This window comes from Borostomias antarcticus, assembly GCF_949987555.1.
Source record: "Borostomias antarcticus genome assembly, chromosome: 4".
NCBI lineage: Eukaryota > Metazoa > Chordata > Actinopteri > Stomiiformes > Stomiidae > Borostomias > Borostomias antarcticus.
The window spans coordinates 30,824,944-30,849,562 of record NC_140237.1 but is presented as its reverse complement, the minus strand read 5'-3'; the positions used below and the strand labels follow the sequence as shown (position 1 = coordinate 30,849,562).

Here is a 24,619-nt window from a genome sequence, read left to right as displayed (position 1 = left end):
TTGATTGATGGGTGGATGTCGCGAGATTATTGGCCTAAAATCTAAGGTACCTGTTGTCGTCATTGCACGTGACCTACCGTTTTCCAGGAAGTAAGAAATTATATACTTTGATATAAGATTACAACAAAAGTAGAATTTTGTATTTGTTTTGGCATACATCGTTGAATAGGTGAACACTATGACCAATTATGTGAACCAAAATGGGACAGAATGCTTTTTTCATTTCTGTGCGACTTTAAGCAGGCGATATCAGACTTGCCCATGGATTGGTGCTGGCTTCTTTTGGCATGTAGATTTTTCAATGCACAAGTTGATACAGCACCCTTTAACTGAATAACGGAGGTGTGCCTGAATAACCAGGCACAGGTTCTGCACTGCTATTTCTTAGTTTGGCTATTGTCTAGAACTGACCTCATCTATGATATCCATCGTCGCTATAGCTTTACATTGGTGCCATTTACTTTGAGCAAAGTGTTTTCTTTGAACAAAGAGACAAACAAGTACTAGCTTTGCCATTGACGAAAAATTGATTATTCAAATTAAGACAAGTAAATTAATCGGTAGAAAAGCCTATAGATTAACAATGAATACATCCTAAATAACATTGTATTCTAGACCAATATACAGCATTTTATAGGCAATATTTCTGGAACAGACATATACTGTGTGATATGGTTAAATGAATCTGGGGATATCACAAAACGCTACATACAGCTAAAGATCCCATGTGCATGATATTTCCTAAAATCCAGCATGGTGAATTAAGTCCTCATTGGGAGGGCACAGTACACTTATATGGCATCACTTTGGCACTTTTATGGCACAATTATGTACATAGAAAACTGAACAAGTACGATGATACATTTGATGTCCGGATATAAATTACAACTCATACTGTACCATAGCCTAAAGTTCTGACAGAGAAAATATGTATAGCAGATATTTGGAGTCTTCAGCTATTGGCACTACCACACCAAGGAAAGCAGGAACATTCCTGTAACCTTTGAGCTGGGTGTGCACCTCTGCTATAAGTTAACGCCAATTTACACTATGCCTATTTAGTTTGATACGTAAGGAGGACAGGAGGGTCCTCTAACAAAACAAGCCGGAAGATCACCAGGACAACAGCTAATCAGGGTCCTCTAGTCACTGAACTGGTTTAGAATTGTTACATAACGCCCTTTTACATTGACACTGAATATAGCACTCCCACGCAGTTTGTCATATCGTTCTGTTTTGTAATATCTCCCATAAAATTATGAATTTGTACATTTCAGTCCTGTAGTGTAGGTTGCCTGACAGAAATCTCGCTATGCTAAATTCATGATATGTTTTAATGGCAGATCGCTAAATAGAGGAGTCCATGTTTTTGATGCAAAATATATTGAATTCTTACAATGTAAGCGGGGAAAAATTAAAGATATGCACAATTTTCATTACATACTATAAATGGCCTTGCGCTATTATTGTATGTAAGAACATGGCCACACGCAATCCCATGAATCAGTGACAGCACTGTGGACACTGTGGAAAGTACATAGTCCATATCTGACCTATTTATCTGAAAAGAAAAAACTCAAACCATCATCTTTGTGATACCATGAATGAGTGAGCAATGGTCAATATTTGACCGTTATTCATGAAATAACTGTTTTGTCAACGTCACAATGCAGTATGCATTATAAAGCCTTTTGAACGGTCAAAAATATAATTTAGAGGTTATAACAGCTAAATTTATATTTAACCATCGTCATGACCGTTGAGTCAACAACCTCGTCAATGTCCGTGCAAGTGACATACTGAATATATCTTTGTTTCATTACGTGCATTACTCGCATGCTTTAAATCAAAATAAAGCCACCTGTCAGAGGTTTGCTTTTTTCATCTGCTTTTGGAAGTTACAGCTTTCTAGAAGGCGATTGACAGATTTATGAAAGACTCGATAGAGGAAAAACATTTTAAACGGGAGAAACAAAATCATTCATGTTATATGTTCTGTAGTTAGCATCTGGAACGTCAGGGCCATCAGATTATGTTAGTGATGGATTGGATCTGAAAAGCATCGTCATCATGACAAACACTGGGAGAACCAATGGGATGTGTCAATACAGTCCACCTTTGTCTACAAAACCAACACTACACTCCATGAGCTAGTAAAGGGATAAGCATTATGTAGTGCCAGGACATTTTGTCTTTCATGAAAATGTAAATTTAACAATCTAGATAATAGATAATGGGGGGTTAACAATAAATGCAGAGATCGCCTCATTCGTTCTTTGATAATTGTTGGTACTCAATAATATAATTTAGCTCTGGAAAATAGACAGGCCCAGCACCTTATCTAGAAATATCCCTAGTTGAAACATTTCATAAATGACAAATTAAATAGTGCCCAACAGACATTACCAACTAATCTCCACCTTCCACGAGCACCTCTGACCTGTAGTATGTGTAAGTAAGAACTGAGTAAGAACAGTCTTCCTGGGCCTGAGGAGACTCCGTCATGGATAAAACAGATCAAAAACATTCTTTTTTAATTGTGACAATAATAAAGAAAGATGGTCCTTCAAGTGAATTGCACATAATGGCACCAGTCCCTCTGCAGCTCTGGCACTATAAAACAGACTCCATATTATCACACATCTCTTGGTCCTCCAGGTTGTATATAAACTTTGTCCTGTTGACTGGGTTTTGGGTGATCTCCTTCCCCAGGTTGTCCAGAGTCACGTTGGAGGCAAACAGCTCAGTGGGGGTAAGGTAGCCCTCGTTGTTTTTAATGTACTTCTTATAGTTCTTCCTTAGACACTGCCAGGTGGTGGTGTACAGGATGAACGCGGAGGACTTGAGGACGATGGCGATACTCACATAGAGGTGCCTGTAGGCCACGTTGTCGTAGAGCAAGCAGGCACCCTTCTCCCCACACACCGTGCTCCAGAACAGGCAGGTGGAGTCGATGCCCATGCCGAAGATCAGAGGAGGGGGGATGAAACCTGGCAACCCAGGGCCAAAAGGTTAAACAGAGCCCATACTGGTATCCACACTGATGCAGCTAGTCTCACTCCATGATTAAATTAAATTAAAATTAAGGGTAAATAAAATAAAAAAAATACTGTTACTTTCAATCTGCTGTAAAAGTACTTTATCAACCATGACAAAGAAACAAATAAGAATCGGTCAAGTTTCCCCTACCTAGCAGCCGCAGCAGCAGAAACAGAACTCCGAGTGCGTAGGATTTGAGCTCAGGACTCACTGTTCTGAAAGACAATCAAAACAACACAAAATGTCACTGTACTGTAGCAAGATACAGTAGATACATGGAACACAACTGCACCAAGACCAAAGCACAGCAGGCTGCACAGAAGGGGCTGCAGGGGGGGAGTTACCTGATGAGGATGATGACAGCGGGGGTCTGGGCCATGGCTCCGATCATGCTGCACACACAGATGACACAGAGGAAGGTGAGGAAGGCCTGCTGGCACCCTGGACTGGGGCATTTTCCTGGCAGAGCCACCGCCTCTTCACTGGCACTGGAGATGCACGTGCAGCTTGTCAGGTTCTGAGCAGGAGAAGAGCGAGAGGACATCACACACGTGACTCGTATAGACAACGCATTTTTAAGATCTAGGAGGATCTGTGTCACAGGAGCCTTTGTCAATTATGCCCCAGAGCTATGGAACACACTACCTATAGATATCAGGGAAGCCACCTTGCTAAATATATTTTTTAAAAGAAAGCTAAAAACGTATCTCTTCACTTTAGCCTTTAACTAGATCCTTTTGCACTTGCCAACGACCGCTCATGGAAATTCCTTTCCAGAAGGTTAAAACACTATTCTCAGAGTAGACAGAATGTATATACAACGAGGACAGGGCCAACGACCGCTCATGGAAGTCGGCCTCTGTTAAAACACTATTTGCGACGGAACAGACAAACTACACCAGAGATGGAGGAATTTCAGATAAGGTGTGGGTTTCAGTGGGTCTTATTTCCCATCCTACGATTTGATCTTTTTAAAATGTTGTATTTTACTTGATTTCTAATAATCTTTTTCTTGTTTTATCTTCCATCTTATTTGACCCGCTTTTATGTTCATTTTATGTCTATTTTTATGTGAAGCACTCTCCCTGTTGTAAAGCACTTTGAGCTGTCCCGTGGGTCTGGGTCTAGCCCGTCTGGGGTCTGTGTCCACTAGATCTGAAGGATTTGGATATGTACTGTATAAGCAAGATGGTGGACAGAATCCCGGCCATCATTTACTCCTACCCAAATCTTTCAGATATACAGTGTCTGAGGCATTAAGAGGTTGTTCCTTGGCCATGACCACGATTCAGGGTTCCATCCAGAGGGCGGTGTACTCACAGCCTTGGTGCAGCCGGCGAAGCAGGCCGAGAGGTAGGTGACTCCGTTGGAGCCACACACAGGACTCACTGAGGCTGTGTAACAGTTACAGTTGTTGATGCAGGCAGACTCAGGCCTCTGCCAGGAGCGCAGCGTCCTACAGAGAGGTCAAAGGTCACAATTATACTGTATACATACTGTAGCAGGTACAGGGCGCTAATTTGGTCACACAAATCGTCAAAGGCTGTCGTCAAAGGCTATTAGCAATAGTCAAAAGCAGTAGGCAAAGCCTAATTGTCAAATTTTGTGAATTTGCTTGCGCAAAATATCCAGACGTCAGTGGAGCTGTGTAGAGTGAAGGGTGGAGTAATTGAATGCAGCGGCGCAGGTGTGCCTTTCCCAAGCCGATCAGGTGTGCCATAGTATAACAAATGGGCTAGGTGTGAGAACGGATGAATGAGCAGAGTTGGAGAGGAGAAGAAGCGGATGCTTTAGGCTTCACGGGAGGAGATCGATACAGGTACAGTGGGAAGGTACTTCATTAATCCCCGAGGGGAAATTGCACTTCCTATATAAGTCCTTGTGCGTCAAGTACAAGAGTGCAAATTACAGAGTCAAATAATTATATTAAATGTTAAAGTTGCTTCGGAGGAGACAGATGTGCATGGCTGTCATGAAATTAATTTGTAGGACTACAGACAAATGTGGTGGTATGTTTTCTAGCCTATGTGAATAAAGTACTATCTGAATTGTCATTTTGTGTCGTTGGCTACTGAAATTCAAACAATGCCAATTGGTACGCTATAAGCTCACATTTAGCCAACTGGACAAGGTTGGCAAACGAGACCCGATGCCAAAAAGGTTCCTGCGGACAATATTGCAGTTGGAGGACAATATTACCCACATCTTTAATGGGTAAACTGTATTCTATAAGTACACACAAGTTGAAGTTCCACGCATAATGGTGCCATATACTGTATGTGAATTGCAATGGTTTCCACTCCATAAATGTTCTGGTGGTTTGCGACACAATTTACCCAGGTTTAGATTTGTTCTTATTAGAGAATTATTCTCTTCCTACAGTCTTCCAGAGTGAAGCTGGCGTATAGGCAGGGGTTAAATTGGGCCGGGGCTATCCGTGGTTCAGCCCCGACACATAGGTTCCCAAACGTCATCAGCCGGAGCTCAACCCACATCTATCATCAACATCATCATACAACATCATACATTTTTAATCTGTCTTTATTGTTAAAAGAATGCAGCCATTTCATGTCCACCATTAAAATAAATCGCAATTCATTTTAGTGACTGTTTTTCAAGTTTAAAATGATGTTGCGTCATCACTTTCACTGGCCTGGGTTCTCTTCACTTTCACTGGCCTGGGTCCTCTTCACTCTCACTGGCCTGGCCTGGGTTCTCTTCACTCTCACTGGCCTGGGTACTCTTCACTTTCACTGGCCTGGGTTCTGTTCACTCTCACTGGCCTGGGTACTCTTCACTTTCACTGGCCTGGGTCCTCTTCACTCTCACTGGCCTGGCCTGGGTCCTCTTCACTCTCACTGGCCTGGCCTGGGTTCTCTTCACTCTCACTGGCCTGGGTTCTGTTCACTCTCACTGGCCTGGCCTGGGTTCTCTTCACTCTCACTGGCCTGGGTTCTGTTCACTCTCACTGGCCTGGGTTCTGTTCACTCTCACTGGCCTGGGTCCTCTTCACTCTCACTGGCCTGGCCTGGGTTCTCTTCACTCTCACTGGCCTGGGTTCTGTTCACTCTCACTGGCCTGGGTTCTGTTCACTCTCACTGGCCTGGGTCCTCTTCACTCTCACTGGCCTGGGTACTCTTCACTCTCACTGGCCTGGGTTCTCTTCACTCTCACTGGCCTGGGTCCTCTTCACTCTCACTGGCCTGGGTTCTGTTCACTCTCACTGGCCTGGGTACTCTTCACTCTCACTGGCCTGGGTTCTCTTCACTTTCGCTCCGCTTGTGTATCAGTCAGTTGTCAGATTAGTGCTGTACACTCATGGCATGGGATAGGAAGCCCTCAGATTATTTTATGAGTGAGTATACAGTACTTTACAGTCTGATATTCCAATTAAACAATGTTTTCTCTAAAAACACCGAGATTTTAGTCTTCCAGGAATCGGACCAGGATTTTTTTTTTAAATCTTAAAGAGTAATGAGACAGGGTGGAGTTAAAAGGAGAAAACTTACAGATGCTTAAGGAATGTTATAGTTATTATGTTAGCTAGTTAAATTAGCTTCAGGTAATCTGATCATGGCTTAATCTATCAAATAATTAGTTTGATAAACTGTAGTGTTGTTACAGTATATATTCTAGGATTGAGTCACTAAACCCAGCCGTAGCTAGAGAGTGATGCAGTGCAGGGTGGAACAGCACAGCATAGGGTTGAGAAGCAAAGTGTTACATTTCAAAGATAGATAGATCATTAAAGGCTTGCTATTTGCTATTTATGAAGCAGTATTAAGCGCCACCATCACTGCCGCCACTGCACGCCCCCATGCACACCCTTGCCAACTCCGGCTAACACAAGGCCCCCCACATAACAAATCCCAATTTAACCCCTACTCCTCCTCCGTGATGACAAGAATGGATGAGCTTTGCCTCCCGACACTTCCATGAATAGCTCCAGGTACTTTGAATCAAACTGCGCGATCCTGGCAAATGTACCTTAAGGTGGTGGCACAACAATTCCAAAACGCCTCGCTACTGCCTTAGCCTTTGACGATAGTGCCAATGTGGACCAAATTAGAGCCCACAGTGTACAAGCAGGAAAAAGGATGTTGACGAAAAGTGAAGAACTATCATTACAGGCAAGCACACTACACAGAGCAAGAGCATGAGATAATACCTGGATTGTGTCACGTATAACGTTAGTATAGTATATTATGCATGCAATACAGCTACAGTGAAGTACTCACTCGTTGCCATAGGCAACAGTCACCCCGGCGACGGGCCCTGTGTCACAGCCCAGGAAGAGGAAGGAGACGTAGCAGGCGGTGGAGACCAGGTTGACCATCATGGCCATGCGGATGGCCCCCAGCGCTGACAGGTTGAGCTTCTTGACCAGCAGGCCTCCCAGGAAGATGCCCAGACACGCACAGGGGATGGCTGTCATACCTGCACAGGCACACGTCAATCATGTCTTAACGGTACACTGTGGGGCGTACACCTGGGCCAGGCAACCCTCGTTACTTGTTACTTCTGTGTTTCATGGGTGCAGCTCTGACCGTACAATAACAGCTTACTCCCTGCCTCCTCAGACAGTTAAAGCATCACGCTTTGGACAGTGTTGTTGACGCAGTGCACTCTTAACTCCTAGGTCCTAATCACGGGTTTCTGGTACATCCAGAGTATGATAAACTCATAGAGCTAAAATAAACCTCACTGTTAACCCTGGTTAGAGAAAACCCTGATCCCTCTTCATCTCTGCTCAAGCCGTAGAGCCTGGCGCTTCCTACGGATGACCCACCTAGCAGCTGATTGGCTGAGGAGGTGGTGAGGTTGAACTGCTGCTCCAGGTATTTGCCCAGGAAGGCGGCGAAGCCCGCCACCACTGCAATCTCCATACAGGCCGCCAGGGTGATGCAGGTGAACACGGGGTTGGACAGCAGGTGCTTGGTCACCCGCGGGATCACTGGGTTAAGAGAGAGATAGAAAGAGAGAGAGAGAGAGAGAGATAGAGAGAAAGGAGTGAGAGACAGAGTGAGAGAGATTGTAACAGCTTACACGGGCAGTCAGATGTAACTAAGATCTGCTACTGTATACTTGGTGATCTACACAAATTGAATCATAATTAACGAGTCAACACAAATTATCCCCATGTTCCAGTTCCTCTTTGCGAAATCTCCCCTCGCTCACCTCTGAGATGCTCGCAGACGGTGAGGCCACTGTTGGCCTCGAAGCCGTGCATGACGCCGTTGCTGGGCTTGGCCCCCTCGTAGTCCTGGGAGTGGGAGGGGGGCAGCATGGCCTGCTCGCTCTCCCCTCCGCTGTCCACGTCCTGCTCGTCCAGGGACTGGGGGAAGCCGAACATGAAGAGGGACGAGACGAAGAGTAAGGCACCGCACAGGAGGAACCCCCCCCACCAGGCCCCAATCCAGCGAGGGTCGTCTGGGGTGATGTCCAGCTTACCTGGGGAGGCGGACAGGAAACACAGGCCTGCTCTTTATGTCACACACAGGAGGGAACCAGCCCATCAAATGCAATTAACAAATCTCATCCATTTCCTACAGGTTTACCTGGTTCTGTCACAAAGTGCTTTACACCTAAATCCAAAAACCAACTAAAGAAGGAGTATATCTGAACTAGTCTTATTCCACAGTAATATAGACTGAAAACATGGTAGTGCTACAGAGTAATTAGTTATAGAATTATATATACACTTACTTTAATTAGAGTTATAGAATCATATTAATTTACTTTAATTAGAGTCATAGGATCATATACTTAGTGCTGGAATAATATACACTTACTTTAATTAGTCATAGAATCAAATACACTTACTTTAATTAGTTATAGAATCATATACACACTTTAATTAGAGTTGTAGAATCATATACACTTACTTGTGTCAATGAAGACAGCATCCACATAGACTTTGGTACAGAGCGACCCTAAGATGAACCCACACGCTGGTCCAAAAACTAGAGTCGAAAATAAAATACCTGGAAGAAAACACAAAAAGTAGGAAATATAGTCACTTCAAATGGATCATCATTATCATCATCATCATCATCATACAAACAGTAGTTTGCTGCTGTGTGAAATATAATATGATATATAGCGTGGAAAACAAAATGTCATTAATGGCCTATGTAGTTCACATGGCAAACCATTCTATTACACAGATAGGGTTAGGGGTGACCCACTACAGCCACCTGTAATGGGAATTAACTTGGTGACTGTCGCCGTTTGACAAAATGTTTCTGCTCAATGGGATGAAGTATAATCAATGCTTTGTCTGAGCCAGTTCCTGCTGTTGACCACAAGATGGTAGCGTTACACTGTCGCGTGTTCTCTCAGAAGGACCAAAAACAGTGATTTTTGCCAACCAATGATGAATAAGAGATTTCTCTGGATCATAGCGTATTTTCACCAAGATGACATGGCATGTACGAGCAGATGCCTATCACAGAATTCCTGACTTGAGGGAATTTCACATAACCTTACAATAACTTGATTTATTCGTCATTACTATAATACATTGGCCTTAGAACTGCATTAGTGCCATTGGATCATTTGTCTAGGTGACATTATCTATTATGACCATAAATAATCAATCAGGAAATGGGCTCCCAATGCAAAAGTAATCAGAGAAGAGGCCTGGGAGAAATGCTGAGGGATGCAGCCCTTAGCGTAGCGTAGCGTGGCTAGGCTAGATGGGCCAGGGACGTCCCTCCCTCCCATGCAGTCCACCGGCTGACAGACCCACAGCCGAGAGGTTTCCAATAAGCTCGCTGAACGGACGGGGGCTTATTAAATCAGCGCGGCAGTGCGGGGGCCTGTGCGGCTGAAACTAGGTTAGCCATGCTGAGCAGCAGGAGGACCGCTGGGCGCTAGCAGCCCAGGCCAGCCCCACCGGCTGCTCATAGTCAACTATGACAGCGCCCGGAGCCAGGGAGAACAGGGCTAAATGGTAGCTGCCAATGGTGCTGCTGTGTGGGGAAATTTCGACTGCATCCGAACACCGGAGGCTAACCTGCTAGCAAAGCTGAAACAGATAAGAGCTGGGAGAAGAAGGTGGGACAAACCTCGAGATGGTGCAAAGTGTGGCAGAAATGTAACAATACAACACAATAAGCCACCACAAGCAAGATTTTTTGATGCGATATCTAGAAATAAGATACATATTTCTTGAGCTAAGCTGTTTTACAGAATACTGATACATGAATAAAGTCTACAGTATAGGCCTACTGAATGGACAAGGGAGCATATTTATGTGTTTATCTATCAATTTTATGCCAGAGCAGCTCTTACAATGAGCTGACATATGCATAAAATAAGCTAGATATAGGAAAAATATAGGAGCGAGAATATGCTGCATATTGCTACTGTACATGTTTATATTTTTGTTGTTTTTAAGTGCACAAGTTACAGTACAATTATTTTCGACTCAACCTGAATCATTCTAAAGAACTAAAATTTAACTTCAAAAGCCCTAGCTTTTGAAGCCCTAGCTAGGCTAAGTGTAGCTTACTCCAATTCCACTGGTGGTATTATTGCACAGAGTCACAGCCGTCCTCAGCCCACTGCCTCTCTGACCTCTATGTCGGCCAAACAGATGACGAGCCTTTGAGGCGTTAGCCAGGGCCAGTGGCAGGGGACAGGGGAAAGGCTGGGGACGTATGCACGGGGGCCAACTGGGTGGCAGCCTTTTGACAGGGTCTGCAGCCATTGGCACAGCATCGGCCCATCTGTAGCTCCACTCCATCTCTGCTTCTTCTCACAGGGCCATCTCACACGCTCATATACACCATGTGCATACGGTAGGCCTGACACACACACACACACACACACTCTTTTCCACAGATTGTATGTAAGGGTTCCACTTAGATAAGAAATTACAATTTCAATGATATATCTGATATGATATATATGATATAACTTCTATATTGTGTGTTAGCCTGAAGCTGTTGTTGATGACTTCTCTGGCCTTCTCTCTCTTGCAGAAACATGCTTGGTTGCTTGGGTGCGTGACCTTAAGGTTCATCTATATACTCATGGATGAAAAAGACAAAATAGAGAAAATTCTAAAACTCAATTGCGTGCTGCTTGGCAGTAGCCTCAAGCTACAGTAGCAGCAGTCATACTTGTACTGTAGATGCGTAGGCCTCATGTTCTGGTAGATGTGGGGGGGGTTGAAGGGCATGCCTTCATGAATAGGATGAAAAGAAGATATTCCACCCATACCCTTTGCCAATCAAAACTGCTGAGATCATTTATTTTCGGAACCTTGCCATAAAAGCTCAAATTCCGGTCTGTGAGCTCTGTCGGATCTTCATTGTAAAATAGATGATAACATTAGCAGTGATAAGCATAATAAAACAGAATTGTCTGTTAGCAGCCGCTTCATTATTGGTGCAGTAAGCGAAGCCTCATAATCCAGCAGCTGCTGAGTGTCTATCATGCAAACATTTTGGAGCTGTCTGGTTGTCCATTGTTTGCACTGAACAGTTGGTACATTTGAGGCCATCGCCTTAGAGACCGCTCTGGGCTCGTGGCAACAGCACTTGACCCGAGTTCAGAGCCGGTTCACTGGGTTCTGCATTGTACACTCTGATAGATCCAATAACAGTAATTACATCTTCTGAATGACACTGCAAAAGTTGAATGATAGAGAAAATACATTAAGTTAATGTAAATCCAAGGGTAACAGTCCATGTTATACTCAATTTGTGTTATACTGTATGACATAAAGCAATATCAAAGGGTGATAAGCCCTCGGAAATACACAATAAGACAAAAACACCATTGGCTGACAACAAAATAGGTGGCTAATTAAAAAGTGACACCCAAAGTAAATGCCTCTCTCAAACCCCCAAAAAGGCCTGGCTTTCATCAGTGCTGTGTGTTGTGTTACATGAGATCCTGCAGCAGCTATCTCCTCGAAACACGTCGGTCTAATGTCTAATTCGATGGAAGTGCAAAAATAGGCCACTCAAGACTCCAGCTGTTTGAGACACTTGTGCGTAGCCCGGCTCATAAATGACCTTGCCTTGCTCCTTATGCGGGGAATAGATTGCTTTTGTTTCTAATGAATCCTCTGTCAATTTTTTCCACTTCTCCCTTATTGCCGTGTAGATCTCAGGGGATTATGAGAAGAATGAGTGAGAGAAAAAGGTCTGTGCTGTGATGTAAAACTGACATTTCACTTGGAGCTATTCTGCACAGACTGCTGTAACCTACACGTATTGTACAGTTCAAAATAGCAGTGTACGGAGCAGTATTTGAATGAAAATGCTGTTCCCTGGGACATTAAACTTTATGACTTTGACACTAACCTTGAGAAAGAAATCATGGAGAGCCTATCTAGCCTACTAGAGCTGCAGTGAAAAACATTCACTAGGCTTAGTACTCCCGAGGCTCAGCTGCTCATGTAGGACTCCTCCAGCGCTATCTGTGACGGTCGGGCCCAGGCAGTTTAAAATGACAGGTGGGGATACAGTCCTTAAGCTGACGGCTCAGGGAGTGGACCTGACAGCTCCTCCCCACAAGCCGCTTCCACGGACGCCGCCGGCTACGCCGTCTACACACCGCTAACACAGCGCTGCGCAGACCGGGGGGAGGGGGCGGAAATAACACGGAGAAAAGGAAAGAGGAGCGCCCAGCCTACACCATCTCCCTCTCCGTTCAGAGCAGGACGCGTTCCGGACGTGAGCCGAGAACGCGTCGGCGTCTGACGTGAGCCGTAAAAGGTTACGCCGGATGTGCGCTACGAGGCGGGGAAAGCGTCTCGTCTCCGCCCCCGCCGTGGCACTGCAATGCACTGGCAATAAAACCTGATTATGCGTACTCTACAGAAACGATGGACAAACACCTCGTAGTTCACAAGCAGGGAGAGAGAATAACCTTTCCTTGTTATTACCTGTGCTTTACACCGTCCAGTTGTAATGAATGCGGCAAAGGGAAGGTCAGAATAATCTGACCTATTCAACCTGGTTGCGTCACCAAAGCATGAATAATTGCCTACTCTGGCTGCAGTATGGCACAACTTAATCACTGGCTGTTTGTGTCTTGGCAAAGGCGGTCCCATAAGGAGCACAAATAAAAGGCCCCCCAATTGATGTGAATGGACGCAGCCTGCTGAATCAGCAGGCCTAACCCAACCTTTGCTGTCCTTACATAGGAAGGACTATAACTCAGCCGGAGTGAAAACATTTCACCGCAGTGGACACTGGACCAGCCCTTCGTTACACGTGAAGGAAATGAACGGAGCCCGCGATGTGGAGCAAACAGGAGACTGGTGCTGCAGAGTGGGCTCCGGGCCCCTGGCATGATAGCCTCCTCTGGTACGTGCAGCCAGCTACTGTGGCGTGCTCTACGGCCGCGAATGCTCTCTGTAGACTGGAGCGCGGCTCTTTCAGGGGTAATTGAGTAAATCCGGTGCCTTCCGAGAGTCGTTGAGAGAACTCAATAGGCTGTGCTTCTACTGTATGGCGTTGGGAAAAGAACAGTTGTGTTCCATTAAATGCATCCCACAGAAATACATCTGGATCGACATTTTTCAATAATGACGCATGATGTACACAGATACAGACAAATCAGCAGTTATACTCTCGTATATCCTTCCTCAATCTTACCACACAAACTAACAATTCAGCTATTGAAGAAAAGCTACTGTAGCACTGTATATGTGAAAGGATTACAATTCTGATGAATACATCTGTTTTCAATGTAGCTCCTGATACAGTGAGACACAACGTTAAGTGATACATCCACTAGAAACAGCAAAGAGAAGGTTGCCTCTTAGCTACAGGGTATCATTCAAGCCTAGACATGAATCAATAATCCAATTCCAGTCCTGTTTGTTGCGTTTTATTCAACAGGGTTTATACTGTAAGCTAGTTGGCCTATTCTTGTAGGAGGCCATTTCCTTATCTAACCTTTCAAATGAGAACTCAAAAGATCAAGCAATGGAAAAATATAACTACTGTACAAATATAGTGACAAAAGCAAACACGCACACACACACACACACGCACACACACAGAGTCAAAAAAGTAGCCAATCATCATTCATATTTCTCACTGAGATGGAAATCTCCCCAATCGTGGCATATTATTAAGTATTCATCTTGATCAATATCACCTTTTCACAAGCGGAGACAGAAACAGGACAATGTACAACAAACCAGTCTGTAGCTGTGTTTGGAGGGCTCCCTGTGGGGTCTATTTGCAGACTACAAAGGACTGTAACCTCAATATTTAATCATTCGGGTACATGTTTACTAAACAACACTAAACTCCTCTCTGTCACGTTCCATTATTTAGAGGTTTTAACAGTGGAGCCGTGGCTTCGCACGTTGCCTGCCCATAACAACACCGGAGAGTGTGTGTGTGTGGGGGGGGGGGGGGGACTGGAGCCTGTGACGTGGATACAGTACAGAACAACACCACAGGATTCATACACTTACAGAGACACAATGAGTGCTGGTAGCTAGCTCTGTGGGAGGTAACCATGGTAATAAACATGCCAAGAGCAAGAGAAAAGAATGAAGAAAGAAAGAAATAAAAATAAAAATAGACTATCTGTTACTGTGACGTGTAGAGCCTGAAGGGTTGAAATGAGAGGAACTGTTTTCTTTAGACTGATGAGGCCATGTTGCAGGCATGGGCAGGTTAGGGTAAGGTTACCGTAAGGACAAATGAGGACAGGAATGGGACACCAATGTTGTGGTTTACTGCTTTGACTACACTCAAAATGTATAAAATCACAATAAGTCACTTTGGACACATTTGGGACCTTCGCCCAGGATGGAGGTTATGTTTTCGGTGGCGTGTCGTGTGTTAGTCTGTTTGTTAGTTAGTTAGTCAGCAGGATTACACAAAAACTACCCAACACTTGGAGGAGGGGTGTAGAATGGGCCGAGGAAGAACCCATTCAATTTTGAAGCGGATTCTAATTCCGGGGCGGATCCACAAATGTATTTTTTCCTTTCGTTAACATTGCCATGTATACCAGAACACCACATACTGTATGGCTACTTTGCAGAACGTCATGGCCACGCCCCTTTTGGGGGGATAGAAAACCTCTGATCCTACAGAATGATGTTAATACGGTCCGACGTGTTTAGCTGAGAAGTTTGCATGCATTCAATTTGTGTTAAAGAAACCTGTTTTGTTGTTTGTTGTTGTTTTCATACCAATTAATTATTTTGCTACCTTGCCTGAACCTGAGTGTTTGTGATACCTTAATATATTAAGGTTGATTGTTCATCCGTTATGCCCCAGGCTGCCTCTGTCCACTGCAGTCGATCATGCAAACAAGCTAGGATACACTGTTAGCTTTTAGCTAGGTAGCTATCGATAGCATTATGGGAAGGCCTGATTCAGGTAGCTAGCTACCTAGCTATTTTGCGGGCATTAGGACTGAAATACTTTAATCATGGCATGATGGCGAAGTTCGACTGTCAAACCCAGCTGCTCATAAACTACAACGGTGATGCACCACCAGTATATTTTTGACATTTGTCTCCTCTAAGTATCGGTACCCTAATGTCACTGTACATGCTGACGACATGCATCATTGGCAAAGGTCCACGCTCTCGAATTGCCCTTCTAGTTTTTCTTATATAATCATTATCATGTTTTATATGGCTATATAGGAGATTCAAAATGCACAAATGTACAAATTTGCTGTTAGCCAAACTAATGCATTCTGAATCCCCTTTACTGTAAATCCAAATCTTTTCTTACAAATGTCCTATCATGCACAATGACTACTGAATAAGATTTGGCATCTGGAGTAGGATGGCCTCCAGCCAGAAAAAAGGGAATGGGGGTAGCGAACATGGTGAGGCCCCCCCCGACACATCCCCCCTGCCGCACTCAGTGCCCTCAACGATACTGTATGTACAGTACCCAAGGCTGCTCTCAGATCACTGCACTGACCTAGCTGGGCGGTTAAGGCGGGCTAGCAGACGACTACTGGAGATGGCTGGAGCCCATGCTAAGGCTATCCAAACGGCTGTGAAGGGCAGACAAGCTGTTATCTTTTTCTTTTTTCTCCACTGCAGAAGCAGCCGCTGAATCCTAAGCAGTGGAAGCCCGTGGAAGCTCGATAACTGTCACCTTTAGAATACTGCATTAACAATAGCACTCTTCTTTTCATTGCCCTATATCCAGCCTAATGGCCAAAAAATAGTAACACATGAATATCACCTCTAATATAGAACAGGATATTACCACATCCGGTGATGCCAAATCAAAGTAGCACAGAGAGACTACTATATGTATTTCTACCCGAATGCCAAAGGATGATATTTGTGATTAAATAAGACAAGCAGTAGATTGAAGCATCGCGGACTGGCCTACATTAGGGATAATAGAAGTACATGTTTTTTTCATGACGACAATAAACATGACAACAGCTAAGAGAGAGGAACGTTTAACCTCATAGATATGCCTCTCTGTGCCTCTGAACTTGTGAGACTGAGAAATACATCCGTGACATCTAGATGGCAACATTTCTCTTCTCCTAAGGGCCTCTCAGTCTGTCACAGCCAGCTACTGTAGCAAGCCAGAGAAGACATCATCACTTCCTGCTATTTCTGCCGCTGATGCTGGAGAGGAGAATCTCCAGGATGTGATGCAAGGTTATAAGGAATGACAGGCAACCCTGGTTTATTCCTGAGAATGTCAGGGTGGATTGGGAGGGACAGAGAGAGATCTGGGTAATGTAGTCTAGTCATTAAATAAATGAAGTCGGCACACGCTCTACTGATAACCCTCAAAGACAACTTCCTGTCGAAACATGGGTTCGATAATAAAAAATGAAATTACATTACAATACAATTTTTTTTGTATCAGAGCTAGATTGTGCTGCGGCTTCTTTTATCGAACGTTTGTGCCCGCCTGCCTGCACCTCGCCAACGCGGATATGCGTTCGTTTCCCTCCTCTTTGCAGTGTGGTGTAGTTGCCATGGAGCTGGCCCAGTGCCTACCTCTCGCCCCAATAGAGAGAGACTGGAGAGGAGAGTGTGTAACCAGTCAGCAGTTCCTATCTGTCTTCTGGGTCTGGACTTTCTTGTGTGACGCCACAGTGCAGCTCGGGCCCAGTGCGACCACACTGCAAAACACTGATCAAGCAAGGCGGCCATATTTCAAAGTGGGGGGGGGATGAAGGCAGGGCTTAATATCCCAGGTCTTGTTCTGTACACCTCCCCCCTGCTGTGTGGACCTGGGGAATGATGGACATGAGGAACTAACAGATTGGATATCTTCAATTATGGTAAAAAGGTTTTTGTAGTAAGCTGAGAGTAATTACTATGTTATCCCACCAGAAGAAGTAGCAAATGGCACTGAATACTACTTTAACAACACCTAGCTATTCCATCTTTTCAGCGCCATGACCATGGTCAGGGTAGGACTAGGCCTGCAGGCCAAGAATCACCAATTACGGCACTGAATGTTTTTTGAGTAATTACTATGTTATCACATTCACACCACAGGCAGGTAACAAATGTTACTGAATAGTATGTGAATACTACTTTAACAACACCAAGCTATTCCATCTTTCCACGCCACGACCATGGTCAGGGTAGGACTAGGCCTGCAGGGCTAGGATGACGACAGGCTATAACGCCAGCTAGTGGCACGGGGGACCGGGAGGGTCACACACAGAGTGACCATAGTGGCATGTCTTGGTGTGAAGCTCTGACCAGAGGCTGAGCAGGAGAGCACAGCCCCATGGCATTGGCTCCGCAGACAAAGCACATTCGTTATCATTAAGCCTACATAGGAAGCCTGGCCACAATCAGTCACTCCTATCAACTCTGCTGTGTTGAGGCTGTAGGAGAGATGTTTATTACGCCTACCTTGATAACTAGTCTACTATTGCGCACGGACAATCCCACTGACTGTGGTTTGAGGAAGTGCGACTGAATGCGTACCGCAAACTTGCACGGTGACACCTCGTCACTTCCACTGGGTGTTGCAGTTTGGCCACTCACCTATATACAGGGAGGAGTCTTTCCTGCGCACGTGGTCGTCGATGTAGGACACGCCCAGCGGCTGCACAGGCGTGGCCCCGATGCCCAGCAGCACCTGGGCCCCTATGAGCAGCAGGTACATCATGTTGGTGTTGGACTTGTTCCCACACAGGAAGCCCGAGTCTCTAGCCTCAGTCCTGGACATGTTGGAGCACACGTCCCGGCCGTCTTCGGCGTGCCACGAGTCCCCAGCCTCGTACTCGTACTGGTGGGTCAGGAACTCCGGCAGCGCCGACAGCAGCGCCCCCAGGGCCATCACGATGCCCCCGCAGCCAATCAGCCGCGGCCGGTGGGCCTTGGCCCCGAAGTAGCTGACGAACAGGATGAGGGCCAGGTTGCCGATCTCGAAGCTGCTGGCGATGACCCCGACGTCTGCGCTCTGGAGGTTGAAGCGGCGCTCCAGCGTGGTCAGAACGCTGACCTGGAACAGAAGACAGCGAGGCGATGTGGTCACTGGCACGTAGCGGTCACAACGGCACGCTGCTGTATGTGCAACAGATCAATGAGTACAGTCTGCCCCGGGGTTATCTCAAACTGCATGTAAAAACAGCATGACTGGTGAGAAACCATAGAAGTTGATCATTCCCAATAGATATTAGATATCTGCCTACCAGCTAATAACACACATACACAACTGAACATCAGGGCCTTTTCAGGATCTTAAACAAAAATGTATGGCCTCAAATGGCACCGGCAAGCAACCTCATTTCAGATGCCCACCAGAGCTCTGGGGGAATATGGCTGCCCAGTGCCCAGCGACCCTGGACTGGAAAAAAAGAGATGGAAACATCACCATCTGCTTATCTCCTCAGAGCCCATGCCAAGAGGTGCAACCTGTTGTAGTCGTAGCTGTGCCATATCCGAGGCCCCCTTAACCCCCTCCTCCCCTCACAATCCCTCACACCGGCCTGTGTGTGGACTGTGTGTGACCCACATGACTGGAGAAGGGTGTTTTGGTTTCGCCCTTTAACCTCCTCTTAAGCTCAGCACAGTTCAAAAACCTGCATTTACTTTAAAAATAATTTAAATGTATTTTCAGCTATGTTTTGGTGCCTAAAATGTATGCAGTCTGTATAGAGTACCAACAAAGATTAATGTAATGTGTTATGTTTGAAATAGCTTTGATCAGGAGGCAACACAACTACGACAAATTCTATAAATAGGAGCAGGACTTTCATTCTAGAACAATGCCAGCAACCAGTGGCCTTGGCAGAGAGATAAACACATATAATGATGTTTGCCTGGAAGCTGCTCAGTCTTCACTCTCTCAGCAATCTGCTGTTGGGGTGCTGGGCCACCAAGAAATCTGTCTAGACAGCACTTCACATAGCTCATTTAGAAGCAGGGTGTGAGAGCTATCTAAATTTGCACGAACAAAATCCGCCATCACATACTAAAATGGGCCATGGGAGTCGTGTTACAGCATGAAACAGCAACCTACTTCCACAACATGTAGATCTAGGGACAAGAACCAAATTAATAGGATTTCATTTAGATGGCAGCTGGGCTATTCAACACATGCGAGTAAGTAAGCTATGATATATAAGGTTATGTTAGGTAGGGCTACAAACTGAAGTTATAGCAACTAGTTGATCAGGCAATCTGTCAATATGTCCATGGCACTATTCCAATTGCAGAATGATAGTTTACTGTATACGTTAGTTGTATGGTTGAGTCAGCTCTGCTTTATTAAAATATCTATAAGTCACTGCACCAATACATCAATAGATATTGTGGTTAGTGATTTAGACATGAGGGCAAACTATTGATTGCCGACATGAGGGGAAACTATTGATTGCACACTAAGCACTTGCACTAGAGTCAACAAATATGTCATAAGAAATTACACAGATCTACATTTAAATGTAGGCTATCGCAATTAAAGGGCCCGTTGTCCAAAAAAGCATTAGGCTAAAATATGCAATTCATATCTAGGCTCCGGCTATGGACATCTGCTGAATGCAGCATTAGGAAATCACCTGTCATACCCCAAGGGCCTAGAATATGTTGCATTTTTATTTGCATCGTTTTATGAGGGCCAACAAAATACGCATTTTTATTTAAGAATTGTATAAAACAGACGAACAACCTTAATGTTTTGACGCGCATTTATCGCGCTAATGGGGACTGGTGCATAGTCTAGCCTAGAGATGCATATGTTTCCATAAATCAATGGATAGTGATCATCCTCGGGGGTGATTGTAACGAAGGGCTACCGCTCACAAATATGATTTCAAGGCTAGTATCAACGGGATTACTGCGCCCAGGGCCGGTAGTACTATGTCGTTACGCATACCCGTCTGGCGATATCCATTGCAGATGACCCGATATAGCCTAACCGTTTCATCATAAAGCCTTCATGTCTGTGGAAAAAACGGTAGCCTATACAACATCATTAACTTAGAAGGTTACGACGTTCAAGGAAAAATACTTACCAAATACGCTCCAACCGTGCCCTGCGCCAGCATAAGCGCACATTCCGACACTAGAAATATTTTTATGTTTGAAAAACATGAAGTCTTTTTCTGGTTATCATCGTGTTCAGGGTCTTCGGTACTCCTCTCTGTACATATCTGATTTTTCACCTGCATCCTTTTATAACGGTTCACGCTCCGGTTGTGTTTGGCGGAAGGGAACTCGACGGATCCAGTCTGATGATGACCATTTGCAACGGGAGATAGTCTAACCTAGGCTGCAGGAGGAACAAATCTTTGTAAATAGCCGGTCTTGCTGGTTAATACTGCTATGTCCACTCAGCATAAAACATAGTTTGTCAACGACAGTACATTTTTCTGAAGCCGGTGTAGCTCTGAGTCCCGGCGGCCTCTAAACATTGCTCGCGCATCGATCAAAGTGTAGCAAATGAACGCCCCCGACAAGACGCAGCATTGAAGGACATTGTTTTCTATAGTCACCGATAATTAGGCCTAATATTTCTGGTTACGACGGTAGCCTAGGTCAGATGATTTTCGTTTACTAATATGAGACAGTCGACATCCATGGTCCGAAACGTTCCGAGCGTACGTATGTTCCTCCGCACCATGCGTGTTGCTTGTAGGCTACACTTTTCTGTGAGGCTATGCAACCTGCACCAACATACAACCCCCTCTCTCTCGCTCTCTCTCTCTCTCTGTCGCTCTCTCTCTCTTTCTATCTCCCTTTCTTCCTATCTCACTCTCTCCCTCCCTATCTCACGCTCTCTCCCAGGCTGTCTCTCTGTCATTTGAAGGTTATGTATCTAATGCTGCATATTTTAACCTGAAGGTGTTATGTATGCTATGTATTCTTGCGCAACGTGTTAAACAAAGAATACAGACGCATCCATTAATTTACACATTTGTACAGTACACAATAGCCTATCCCACAGACAGACATTCGTTTTCAACATGGACTAGTGTTCACACATTCAACAGGACAGCGTTGCCCTCGACGATGATGGTTGAGCAGACCCCAGCATTCTCATCCAGCATAATTGTGATATAGGCCTGTACAGTAATATACAATATTTTCTCACAGTACTGCCAAAGATAAATATGCAAAGCGCAGCAGTTAGCTAAATTATCTGTTTTTAATAGCCTATGTGCAGATTAGTCACTATGGCCACAAGGCCTTACACCATTTAGTACCAATACCTGCCTTGCCTCCAATGGAGAGAATAGTACTGTGACGCTGCCGTGCCTACTTCACTGTAGCATCTGGTTGCCATGCCACTAAGAAGGTTCCCTACGTGTGTGAGAGAAAGAGAGAGAGAGAGAGAGGGAGAGAGACAGGGAGAGAGAGGGAGAGGGGGGGGGGGGGGGAGAGAGAGAATACTGGGGAGGGGCTAAAGACAATAAGCCATTTCTATAGCCTAATTTATGCACAGTGCCTGTGGAGCCATTGTGGTCTGTCTGTCTGTCTGTCTGTCTGTCTGTCTGTCTGTCTGTCTGTCTGTCTGTCTGTCTGTGTCTGTCTGTCTGTCTGTCTGTCTATCTATCTATCTATCTAGATAGATAGGTAGATAGATAGAACTATCTAAACTGTCATTTTGGCTCGTGAGCCCTCCAAATGAATGGAGGTGAATGGGCAGCCGTGTTCGGGTGGCTCTGTGGCGCCCCCCTCGGGACACTTTGGGTTCTATATACCACCGCACACCAAACCAGCTGCATATGTAGCGCCCCCACACAGGGTGCTCAACGCTTTGTTTTGGCTATCTGCGCAAGCATGTGGATGCGAGCGGGACACGTTTGGCATTGCTGTGCTGGCTACGTCAAGACCTTTCTGACAGTCCAACCCGCGTGTCTCTATGACCTTCCCACGTGGCAGCGCCCTCTGGTGGCTAGGCGGTGAAATGCATGGTCGATCTTATGTACCCGGACCTGGAAACCGCTTGTCTCCGTGACCTTCCCACATGGAGATGTGGAGATATGGCCGTTTCAATCCCATGGCAACACCCTTTGGTGGCTAGGCAGTGTGCATGGTGACCTTACGTACCTGGATCTGCACGCGCGCACACTTCCTGCCATTATAGTTAAACCCCATTCAGACACAGAAGGGTTCCCATTCAATTCTAGGGAATTTACCTGTTAGGGGGCATGTTTGAATGGGATTTCACAGGAAATCTGCACAGCCAATTTCCTGCGTCAAAACCTAATTCCCTGGAATCTGTCGGGAAGGGTGTGTTGTGAACAGAAGCCGTTACATTTCAATCCATCACTAAGTAAATTAAATAAAACATCACTGGGTAGGTCAGTCTGGCGAAAGACACAAAACACTATAGGGGTTTCAGGCACCACTGGAAGTTCCAAAATTCACCCTAAAGGAAAATTTGTATTTTGATCAGTTTACATGAGCGAAATAGTTAGGGTTGTCTAAAACAAAACAAATTTTGGCTGACTGACACAGCCTACAACCTTCTTTTCCAAATATTTTTTTCCCTCGAAGGCTTATTTCCAAAGTAGCTAACTTTGTTAATCAGCATAAACTGTATAAATTATTCATTATAGTAGGCTATTTTATAAGGATATTTTCATTTAGCAGGCTATTTTTATGTACAGTAGGCCTACAGGCCTGGCAGGCCGGTTCCACTCCGATCTAAAGTTTGCCTATACCCTGGAAATGAAGCCCTTTTCAGGCCGATACATCCTACCAAATGATGATTTAATTTAATGCACTGCCATTAGGTATACATTTAATTTGATCATAATCATCTTTATTGTAGGTCTAGTAGGTAATAATCCCCCAAAAACGACAACACACATTTATGTAGGCTACCTGTTAATGCGCTCCACATTTCTCCCGCTCTGCCTTTCCCCGCATTGCAAAATGTAGCTAGCTTAAGGTCTTGATCTTAAAAAGCAACAAAGGCAAAATATGTAATATATTTTTTGAAGTTGTAGCTTAAGAATAGCCTAATACTATCCTACAGATTTTTTCTTCGTCTGACTTGGTTCATCTGGGTGTCTGTCGCTGGACTGCGCGTTCTATCTGGGGATTGGTATGTTTGAAAAGACGCAACATGGGAATGTCGTGGCATTTGGCTCATGTATGAATGGCGAAAATCAGTCGCGGCCCCGGGTAAGATTTCAGTTATGTACAGGGAACTATGTGTGAAAGGGCTATTAGATAGCACCGTGGTTGGCGTTCATTACCTCAATGTTTTTGGTGGTGTTGGTTTGTCAGCAGGATTACGCAAAAACTACCAGACCGATTTTCATGAAACTCAGTGGAGAAGTATAGCATCGGTCAACCCATTACATTTTGGAGCGGATCCAAATCACGGGGCGTAACCACGAATTAAAACCAAACTTTTAGTGAAGCCAGCTTCCTGTGTGCGGGGGGAGAGCACTGAGTACACCGAACTAACCCCCCCCTGCCGCCGGCTGCGACCTGGCGGGGGCGACCTGAGAGGGGCGCCATAGAAGACAGAACACGGCCATCCTTTCACCACCAGTCATATTTTGGCATAGCCACAAAATGCAATCATTGACAGAGGTCCGTATGTGCTCTCTGAGCACCATACCTAGTTTTGATTATATATTTTTCCGGAAGACGCTGACACAATTCAAGATTGCAAGAGTCAAAACTGCTCATCTACCGCACACATACACTGCTTTGCTTGGAGCTTGTCCATGTACCAGTTAGAGTAGCTATGAGTCTGGATGTCAGAATGGCCTCCTTGTTAGTTTGTGGGGAGGGACACTAGGCAGTGTCTGGCTCTCTGTGACTCATCAGTGTACAGCTGGCTCCTCGGTGCTTCCTGGCTCACTATCTCACAGCTGCAAGTACTCCAGAAGCCCCAGACGTCAGGCAATACGCTCCCGCAGTCTGCCCCAGGGCTCCTCTCACCTCCTAATGCTCAGCTTGGCAGCTAGATGTTGTTTTATGGCTCATAGTTATCCCTTTTTCTATCTAAACACATATTTTTTTGTTGAATTCAGTCAGTCACTTCATTAAGGACGAACAGCAGAACTTATTCACGATATAAAACATTTATATAGCGTTTAAATTGTTCCAGAACAACTCAGTTGAATTGAATTGTCACCAGTTTGTAATGGAATGCCTAAGTGGAAA

At 45.0% G+C, this 24,619-nt stretch overlaps 1 protein-coding gene across 1 annotated transcript; it reads right to left on the bottom strand.

Annotated features, from left to right (window-relative positions):
• Positions 1-2,613: 2,613 nt before the first annotated feature.
• On the bottom strand, positions 2,614-20,658 carry slco3a1b (solute carrier organic anion transporter family member 3A1b; the record flags this gene model as incomplete). Its single annotated transcript, XM_084437207.1, has 10 exons — positions 2,614-2,990; positions 3,190-3,254; positions 3,384-3,556; positions 4,360-4,495; positions 7,278-7,476; positions 7,829-7,993; positions 8,218-8,490; positions 8,925-9,023; positions 18,029-18,488; positions 20,503-20,658. The coding sequence occupies 10 exons, from the start codon at positions 20,656-20,658 to the stop codon at positions 2,614-2,616; spliced, it is 2,103 nt and encodes a 700-aa protein (XP_084293333.1).
• Between the last annotated feature and the right edge of the window lie 3,961 nt (positions 20,659-24,619).